The following is a 10,164-nucleotide window of genomic DNA, read 5'->3' on the forward strand; positions in this document are numbered from 1 at the left end:
GAAAAGTGTTTTGCCCTTGCTTTATAAAATATTGTTGATATTTATAGATTTACCTCTATTTATTTTATATCTCACCCGCCTTTCTTAGGCCTCTTCGATTAGCTTTCCATTTATACTAAACATCGAGATAAATTTTATGTTTTTGTTTATATGCGGCCTTTACCTATTCTTTGTATGCGGTCCTAACTTGGATAACGAAGTTAAACAACGTTGAGCCCATTCAACTTTTATTTTTGTTTAGTTTAAAACAATTGCTCTGTAAGAGTGATGAGATGAATATTTTTTAGAAAATATTTTAAGAAATATATTCTTTGAATAGTCTTCGTGCTGTTTTTTCAAAGATGAACTAACGTTTGGTTTATTTATGCTACGCAGTTTGCGCTCTATCGTTACGATAGAGAAAGAGAGAATCACGGTTTCACTTTGCAGAAAGAGTAAATCGATTTTGACGTTTTGTTCATTCTTCTTTCAAACTGAAGTGTTTTAGATACTAATTTAAAGGAACATGTTAATTTTCAATTTCTTAGTCCTTTCAGTTTTTTCCGTTAGTCAAATAACCTGTTATTGACGAAGGGTGAGTGGGCCATTCTCTTGTGAGTGACAAGAGAGAGAGAAAGAGAGAACGATCCGATCTTTATTCTCGTCCCAAGTCTCTGTACAAGGAGTTTGGGAGCGAGTAACGTTGTTCTCGATTCAGTTTTTTACTCTCGTCCCAAGTCTCTGTACGGGGAGAGAGGATAAAACGTTTTAGTTTTTATTCTCGTCCCAAGGCACTGTACGGTGAGAGATTGAAAACGTAGTCCTTAGTGAACTAGTGTTTAGTCTCCTCCCCAGTCACTGATCTTTTTAACTTTATATATTTCCGTTTTATTCGATATATACTGTATGTATATGTTTATTGATTTTTTGCATGTGTGTTTCATTTTGTACTAATGTGCTTACATTATACGACTCATTTCGCAATTTTAACCTTTTGATTTAAGGAAGAATTGCGTGCTTCAGGTAGAAATCAGTTTTATTCATGTCTAATGTGAAATTATTAAAAAATGCGATATCAGTGAAGTAAGTGCAAAAAACATGTTCTGTGTTGCGGAGGGTTCGTTTGTTCGTGCTTGTCACTTGCCTAGTCCGAGACCTCTTTCAGGCTCCCCTGCACCAGGGAGAAGGAATGTCGTAGGACCTAAGGGAGTGAGGAGTGTAAACCAACGAACAGACGTTCCCTCAAAGGTATCAGACGTTGCTCGGCAAGCACGTCCTTGCCATAAGACAGTAGAGACGAAGTTTCTCCTCGTCTTCCGATGATTCGTCTCTTTAAAAGCCTGGGCGTAAAGTTTCGAGACAGTTGAAACGTTTATTAGTTCCTTCAGAACAAGTTCAACGTCCTAGCTGTAGTCATAATAAGAGTCCCGTTCATAGCGATGACGTTCATGTACAGACATTTCTGCCACAGACTCGACGTGACGTTGAGCGGTAGACACCGTAGACACAACGTGACGTCGAGTGTCAGTCACCGTAGTCTCGATATAGCATCGATCAGCAGTCACTGCTGTTTACTACGTGACGTTTGAACGTCAGCCACCGCAGTCACAGGTTGATCCGAAGTTAAGTGTTTTGCAAGATATGCTGTTAAAGCTTTCTTCTTCAATAGAAGCTTTCGATCCTGTTCCTGTGCGAAAGGATCCTTTGCTTTTTGTACGTCACGGTTCTGGGATACGTGATTCGGGTCTTCAACCTTCTTGACGAGCTTTGTTACGCCACGCTGACGTTATCCCTAGTGACAGCTTTGCTGTTAAACGAGATGCGGAGCATAAATCTCGATGTAACTTTGATCGCTTTGAACGTCAGCCACCGCAGTCACAGCGTGACGTTGAGCTGCAGACACCGCAGACACGACGTGACGTTGAGCGGTAGACACCGTAGACATGACGTGACGTCGAGGGTCAGTCATCGTAGTCACGATATAGCATCGAACAGCAGTCACCGCTGTTACTACGGGACGTTTGAACGTCAGTTACTTCTGTCACGACGTGTAGTAGAATAACATTCTCTGCAGTCACAACGTGACATCGACCCTCCAACTTAAACTTCTGTTCATATACAAGTTGATGTAGCCTGTCAGGCTTTTCCTTCACGTCATTCTGAATATAAATCTCCTTCTCGCAAGACTTTAGATTTATCAGATGATGTGCCTTCTGAAGAAGTTAATGACCCCCTTTCAACTAATGTACCTTTGGGGAGTCATTCAGAAGAGGAGTAACCTAGGGTGGTCCAACAATCCCTTGTATTTTAATTATGAATTTCTTTAGTGAAATTTTGTCCTACTCGTTTTGTAACGGCTGCTCCGCCGTCTGAGTTTACTCTTGGCATGACTTTCTTCGACTCCTACTTTTACGAAGTCAGTTCTCTCTTGTTCTTCCAAGAGGGCCATGCTCTTACTGGGAGACTGGTTGGAATCCAGGAGAAGTTTAGGAAAGTCTGCTTTTGCTTTTCCTCCTTCTTAATTAGCTTCTCGCTCGGGCGTCTGGTGTGACACAGGAGAAGCTCGAGGAGAAGTTCTCGGCTTGGGAGTACCTGCCTCTGCCCAGGGAGACTTCTTAAGCCTTGTGGACTCTCCTCTTCGTCTAGCCATGAGACGCTCCTAGATTTTATGGTCTGCTTCAGAGCTAGACCATCTCCTGTTAGGAGTTTTTTCGAGCGTTTGAAGTTTTTATTTGTTGGATTGGTCCTTGGGAGCCTTAAGTAAGAAGGTCTCTCCAGCTGTCAATGTATTGCTGTACAATTATGTCATGCATGAACAAGGCTATCAGGGATGGCTCCAATGATCTGGCAGTCACGTTCACTGCAGGAACAAGGCTATCAGGGATGGCTCCAATGATCTGGCAGCCACGTTCACTGCAGGAGTACTTAAGATGTAAGTGCGCTCAATGTGTTCATTGTCAAGACAAACTTCATGATGAAGACTACCAACTCTGTCTTGGCAGCAGTAAGGGAAGGCGACTGGATGGTCTCTCTCGACCTTCAGGATGCATACTTCCACATCCCGATTCATCCGAACTTTCTGCAACATCTGAGGTTTGTGGACGGGAAAGTAATGTACCAATTTCGAGCACTGTGCTTCGGCCTCCTTCCTGCTCCTCTTGTTTTTACAAGGCCCTTGCAAAATGTAGCAAGCTTTCTACATTTTTTTGAGGATTCAGAGCCTCCCTTTATTTTGATGACTGGCAAATCAGGGCATCGTCATTAAATCGCTATCTGGAGAGCCTCTAATGGACATTAGACCTAACCAAGGAGCTAGGTCTCATAGTGAACGAGAAGTCGTAACTTACAGTACCCCATCCCAGACTATTCTTTATTTGGGAATGGAGATACAGTGTCTGATTTTTCGGGCCTTTTCGTCTCCCACAAGAATGGAACAAGCTCTGTTAAAAGTCCTTCACTTGCAAGAGAAAAACAGTTGCTCTGTAAGAGTTTGAACTAGCCTCGTGGGAACTCTTTCATCGCTGGAGTAGTTTATCTCTCTGGGGAGACTCAACCTTTGCCCTCTCCAACTTCACCTAAACCATTGGAACAAGGAGAAGGGCTTAGAGAGTATCTCTTTCCCAATCTCCAACTCAGTCTAGACATGTCTGACTTGCTGGAACAGCAACATCAGACTTCGAGAAGGTCTTTCTCTTGCGATCAAGAACCCAAACCATGTGTTGTTTTCAGATGCATCGGATTTGGGTTAGGGAGCTCCACTGGACAGTCTGGAATGCTCGGGTCTTTGGTCCACGGATCAGAAGGAACTCCATTTAAGGCAAGTAACATCCCTCCTTTGGCGAGATTTGTGCAAGGAAAAATGAATGTCTTGGCAGACTGCCTCAGCAGAAGAGGACAAGTCATCTCCATGGAGTGGACGTTGCACAAGACTGTGTCCGAGAAGCTATGGATGACATGGGGTCAACCCACCATAGATCTTTTTGCGACTTCACTGACAAAGAGGCTCTCGACTTACTGCTTTCCAGTTCCAGATCCAGAGGTAGCCCACATAGACGCTATCCTGCTGGACTGGTCTCACCTGGACGTTTATGCCTTTCCACCTTTCAAGATCCTAAACAAGGTGCTGCAGAAGTTCACCTCTCACGAAGGGACCAGGTTGACGTTGGTTGCTCCACGCTGGCTCGCGAGAGAGTGGTTCACAGAGGTACTTCTATGGCTGGTAGACGTTCCAAGAAGTATGCCGTTGCGGATGGATCTCTTGCGACAGCCTCACGTAAAGAGATTTCATCAAAGCCTCCCCACGCTTCGTCTAACTGCCTTCAGACTATCGAAAGACTCTTGAGCTCGAGGGTTTTCGAAGGAGGCAGCTAGAGCGATCGCGAGGGCTAGAAGATCCTCTACCATCAGGATCTATCAGTCGAAATGGGAGGTATTTAGAGACTGGTGCAAGTCCTCCACTATTTCCTCTTCCAAGTGCCTCTGTAGCGCAGATTGCGGATTTTCTGCTTTATCTGAGAAACGGTCGCTCCCTCTCTGCATCCACCATTAAAGGCTACAGAAGCATGTTAGCTTCTGTTTTCAGGCATAGGGGTTTGGATCTTTCTAATAACAAAGATCTCCAAGACCTGCTTAAGTCTTTCGAGACTTCCAAGGAGCGTCATATTTCGACTCCTGCTTGGAACTTGGACGTGGTCCTACGGTTCCTTATGTCAGACAGGTTTGAACCATTAAATTCAGCCTCCCTGAAGGATCTTACCCTCAAGACACTTTTTTTTGGTGTGCTTGGCTTCGGCTAAAAGGGTTAGTGAGATACATGCTTTTAGCAAGAACATCGGCTTCTCCACTAATAAAGCAGTATGCGCTCTTCAATTTGGTTTTTTGGCCAAGAATGGACTTCCGTCTCGTCCTTGGCCTAAATCATTTGATATCCCCAGTCTTTCTGGGATTGTGGGGAATGAAGTTGAAAGAGTGCTGTGCCCCGTTAGAGCTCTTAAATTTTATTTATCCAGAGCTAAACCGCTACGAGGTTGTTCAGAGGCTTTATGGTGCTCCGTTAAAAAGCCCTCTTTGCCCATGTCTAAGAATGCGTGGTCTTATTTTATTAGACTTTTGATTCGGGAGGCACACACTCATTTAAGTGAGAAGGATCGTAATTTACTTAAAGTCAAGGCTCATGAAGTCAGAGCGATAGCAACGTCAGTAGCGTTTAAGCAAAATAGATCCATTAAAAGTATTATGGACGCGACCTTTTGGAGAGGCAAGTCGGTATTCGCTTCATATTACTTGAAAGATGTCCAGACTCTTTATGAGGACTGCTACACACTGGGACCATTCGTAGCAGCGAGTGCAGTAGTGGGTGAAGGCTCTACCACTACATTCCCTTAATCCCAATATCCTTTTAATCTACTCTTGAAATTTTTAATCTTATTTTGGGTTGTACGGGAGACTAAGAAGTCTTTCGCAATCTTTTTGATTTGGCGGGTGGTCAAAATGTTGTTTCTTGAGAGCGCCCAGATTAAGGGTATTGATGAGGTCCTGTTATAGGGGTTTTCGCCCTGGATATAACAGCTCCTGGGAGTCTTTCAGCATCCTGAGAGGATGGCTGGGCTTCGTGAGGAAAGCGGACTAATGAGGCAAAGTAATCATCAGAGTCAGCTTCCTTACCAGGTACCTATACTTAAGTTTGTTTTTTGTGAAATATTTGTCAAAAACTCTTGAGCATATACGCCTTTATTGGATTAATACTGGTCTCTACCCACCACCATGGGTGTGAATCAGCTATTATATATTCACCGGCTAAGTTTAATATTTAAAAATGATATTTTGATTATAAAATAAATTTTTGAATATACTTACCCGGTGAATATATAAATTAAAGGCCCTCCCTTCCTCCCCGATAGAGACCCAGCGGACTGAGAAGAACTGGAGAAATTGACAAGTATATGCGGTATCTGGCCGATAGTCGGCGCTGGTGGGCACACCCGCAACCTTCATGGCGATCGCTCGTGAGTTTTTGGAATCTGTCGAGCCGTCGGAGACGTCAGCTATTATATATTCACCGGGTAAGTATATTCAAAAATTTATTTTATAATCAAAATATTATTTTGTTAACAGTACTATGTAAAGGGAAGGTTTTAAAAGTCTGAATATATATGTTAAATAAATACGTGAATATGGTGTCCCTACTTCGCAGATTTTCAGCAATCGCGGCCGGGTTTGGAACCTATCTATCGCGATAAACGAGGGTTCACTGTAATCGAATACACAATATATCCAGATCCTCCTGTGTCCAACCGACCCAGAGCTCATGACGTCAGAGGCATTGCAACGTCTCTAGCGTTCAAGAAGAATTTTCTGTGTCAGGTATTGCAAGCGGGTGTGTGGAAGCATCAGACGACCTTCACAGCCCACTACCTGAAAGATGTAACCCACAGGAACATGGAAACCTTCTCAATTGGTCCTGTGGTGGCTGCACATCAAGTGATCTAATGCCTCAGGTTCCTTGATGGACAGGTAGCAGAGGGTTGAGGGCTGAGGTTACCCGGGTTAGTCTAGGGTGAATGAAAAGAATGTCTGGCTCACTTCTTTTTTTCTCCTTCTTCCCCCCCCCCCCTGGGGAAATAGCTCCGCAAGACCGAAGCATAGCTGACCTCACCCCTCTGCAGGTAAGAATCATTTCCCTTGTGCATCCTGGGTATGAATGAATACTTTGTTATGTCACCAATACCTCTTGAGGGAGGGTATTGGATATGTCTTGGAATCCTCGAGTTCCTACGTGAAGACAAGCCACGAGTCTCTCACACAAGCTTCTGCAGGCCACTACCAGTGAGTTACCTTGTAACTACTTTGATTTTAGCGAGGGTAGGGTTCCCTCTACTATCGATCACAGATCGAAATACAGTAGAAAGGACCCCGGGTCATGACCAAGGCCAGTTGGTAGGACTTCCTCCCTCCTAAGAATAAGTCACCCTAATAAATAGCGAAGGTTTGTATCTGTGTCGGAACAAATAACAAATTTGGAAATAATTTGTATTTTTCTTAACATACAAACCTGAAGCTGTTTATACAAATTGGCCCGCCACCCTGTCCCCCTAGAAGTCCTGCCAGAAAGCAAAAGTGGTTACTCAACCGACAGGTGTGAGTGAGCGGGGTAGCTAGTCTACCCCAACCCCCTCCCGCTAACTAGCGGATGGGGTAATTATCCCTCACTAAAATTGTCTTGGCTGGTTTTCAGTGTTACCAAAAGTAATACCCTATTATAAATAGCTCCAGGTTTGTATGTTAGGAAAAATACAAATTATTTCCAAATTTGTTATTTTAAATGTTTCATTGTCAAGTTATATATTGTTTTCTGTTTTTATTTTAGTTTTTTATCTTTAAGTTATTAATTGTTGATTAAGAATACTGTTCTTAAATCGGCATCAATGACCACTGATGTTATGATGGCAGATAATTACAAATCATTCATTCATGCCTGAAGCTTCCCAGTCACTCAATCAGTAACAGAACGACTAATAAGAGGGTTTATTTCAGAAGTGTCTCTACTGTGGATGTGGAAAGTAAATCATTTAGTCATTCAATGCAAAAATATCAACCAGCCTATCTATTTTGTTTTTAGTATTTAAGGGAAAAATGGTTGCAATAGTATTGTTGCCTTTCCAGAAATATAAATCCCAAAGGTTCCTATTATGTAACACTTGATTTCCATAAATAGGGTCGAGGTTATGAGAGGTCCCATACCATCAGATTCCTCAAGTGCAATCTTCTTCTTCTTCTTTGTCTGCATCTTTTCCCACTTTTATGTGGGGTCGATGTTTCTGGCCAGCGTTCTCCATCTACCTCTGTCCCACACTTCATCACCGATTAATCCCTTTTATCGAAGGTCATCCTTGATACAGTCCACCCACCTGCGCTTTGGTCTCCTTCTCGTTCCCTGTACCCCCATTTCCATCACTCTCCTCCCAATATACTGTTCATCTCTTCTCATGACATGACCATACCACCTCATTCTACTTTCTTGGATCTTATCTGATAGTTCTCTAACTCCTTTAGATTCCCTAAGTGCAACAGTGTTTTAATATGACCTTAGTTAAATTTAAATGATGTTTTCTTTGAAAAAGAAAGTTCTTATTTATAAGAAAATTTCATTTTTTGTTGCAGATTGACTCGATATTGCAGGAGTTTGAAATGGTTCTTTCTAAGAGAAATGCCATGTTGCAGCAGTGGGCAGAATTGCAAGTCCAGAAAATTAAAGATGACCTCTCCAAGTGCCGTCAATCAACGGAAACCTTACAGGATGTAAAGCAACGCATGGATTCTCTCTTGTCTATCATAAATAAGGATAACTGAGGAAAGTTGGTGTCATTTTTTCGATCAAGTTGAGGATGAATCTTATGATTTACATTATTTATTTTACAGTTTAGATTCTTTTTTATACTTTGTTCAAATGATTATTTTATTGTTATATCCTGTTTAGTACTGGTACAAGAATTTGCTGATTTATATCCCACGACCTTAATTGGGAAAATGGATTTAAGTGATATAAATGTCTCCATTTAGTATGCAAGCTATAATGTTCAGTAGGGCATTTATTGTTATGTCATTTCTTGGATGACAAATTAAGTTTGTTGTGGGTGACTATTCTCTCAGGGAAGAAATTTCTTTTAGGTAATGCATAGCAAATGTCATTTGGTACTTTTTCTAATTGTTCCTTTATATTCTTTATTATTTCTCAAGTCAATAAGCTATTTTATTTCATTGTCACTGATATCAGGATGACAAGAAAAGATGTGGTTTTTTGCTTATCATTATTGTCATGTTTTTTTTCTGTTTAATAATGACTTAGATTTTATTGTGCCTTATAGAAATAATATCATGGCTGTGTCCATATCACATTATTTTGGAAGGCTCACTCATAATCCACAGAATTTCAAGCGTTTTACCCCGATGTTTCAGTAGATCTAACTGGAAATTGTTCCGAAACCGAAATACAAACCACGCTATTTACATAGGGTATTACTTTCGGCGTAGCTGAAAGGCGAGCCATTAGATTTTTAACGAGGGTTAACTACCCTCTCGCTAGCTAGCGAGGGGGTAGGGGAGGGGTAGCTTGCTACCCCTCACCCCCCCACACACCGGTGAATTGCCTCACTTCGCTTTTGGCTCGGACGATGAGCAGACGTCTCTGTTCCCGTCCTCGCATGGCAGCCATTTAATGTTTTGTCTTTACTTAATTACCTACTTTTTTTATACTCAATATATATATGTAAACATATTTTCATGTTTATGTATATATTTGAGTATAGAAATCAGTAAGTTTCCTTTTCAGTGTTCGTGCTGTGTGTGTGTAGTGTACGATATCACCGTGTAGTCCGCCCGGCAGTCAGGCCACCACGGTGTAATTTCATGGATCGCGATCTCTTCCTTGGTCCTTCGGTTCTTCCTTCGGCTCCTTCGGTTCTTCCTTCGGCTCCTTCCTCCTGCTGTGGACCACGATCTCCTGTAGCTGAGTCTCGCTGTAGATCTTCTGATCGCCAGCGCCCACCTGCGCGCCAGTGCTCACCTGTGCTTCTGAGACCTTCTGTGCACCAGCTCTCTTCAGCTCGCCAGCGCACATCTGCGCGCCCTTTCCTGCTACGCGCCATGGGCGCCAACGGTCTCCTGAACGCCCACGATCGCCTGCTCGCCAGCGCACATCTGCACGCCTCCTGATGTGCGCAAATGCGCGCCAACGTTCGCCCTCGTGCCCACAATCTCCGGATCTGGGCCCAAGCAAGGAGATTGTTCCTTCACTGTACGCGGGCGCCGTGGGGAGTCATCATCGCTGGACTTATTATTGTTTCTCCGCTGCTCCTCCTTCCCTACGGGGAATGTGGGTTTCAGCGAAGGAAACATGAAAGTGTAGTTTGACTACGGTCTCTCTCTCTCTCTCTCTCTCTCTCTCTCTCTCTCTCTCTCTCTCTCTCTCTCTCTCTCTCTCTCTCTCTCTCTCTCTCTCTCGAGGTCGTTCACCTTTTACTACGTACTACGGTAGCTTCCTTCCCGTGTCAGGTGGAGTTGCTACGCCATTCATTTTATTAATCATTTTTTTATGAAATCTAATTGTATTTGTTAACTTTTCAGCTTTTTTGTAGAATGCTTCCCTTCGAGGTTTATCGTTCTTACTTTTAGTGAACATTCTTAATT

The 10,164-nt window shown here is 42.8% G+C and overlaps 1 protein-coding gene across 1 annotated transcript in view; it reads left to right on the forward strand.

Annotated features, from left to right (window-relative positions):
• LOC137625786 (uncharacterized) overlaps window positions 1-8,976 on the forward strand; it is a 71,837-nt gene extending 62,861 nt beyond the window's left edge. The window contains exon 5 of the mRNA XM_068356674.1: window positions 8,140-8,976. Coding sequence (XP_068212775.1) covers window positions 8,140-8,328 — 189 coding nt within the window. The 3' untranslated portion in view covers window positions 8,329-8,976. The remainder of the gene's footprint in view (window positions 1-8,139) is intronic.
• Window positions 8,977-10,164: the final 1,188 nt, after the last annotated feature.

The sequence above is a fragment of the Palaemon carinicauda genome, chromosome 32 (assembly GCF_036898095.1).
Source record: "Palaemon carinicauda isolate YSFRI2023 chromosome 32, ASM3689809v2, whole genome shotgun sequence".
NCBI lineage: Eukaryota > Metazoa > Arthropoda > Malacostraca > Decapoda > Palaemonidae > Palaemon > Palaemon carinicauda.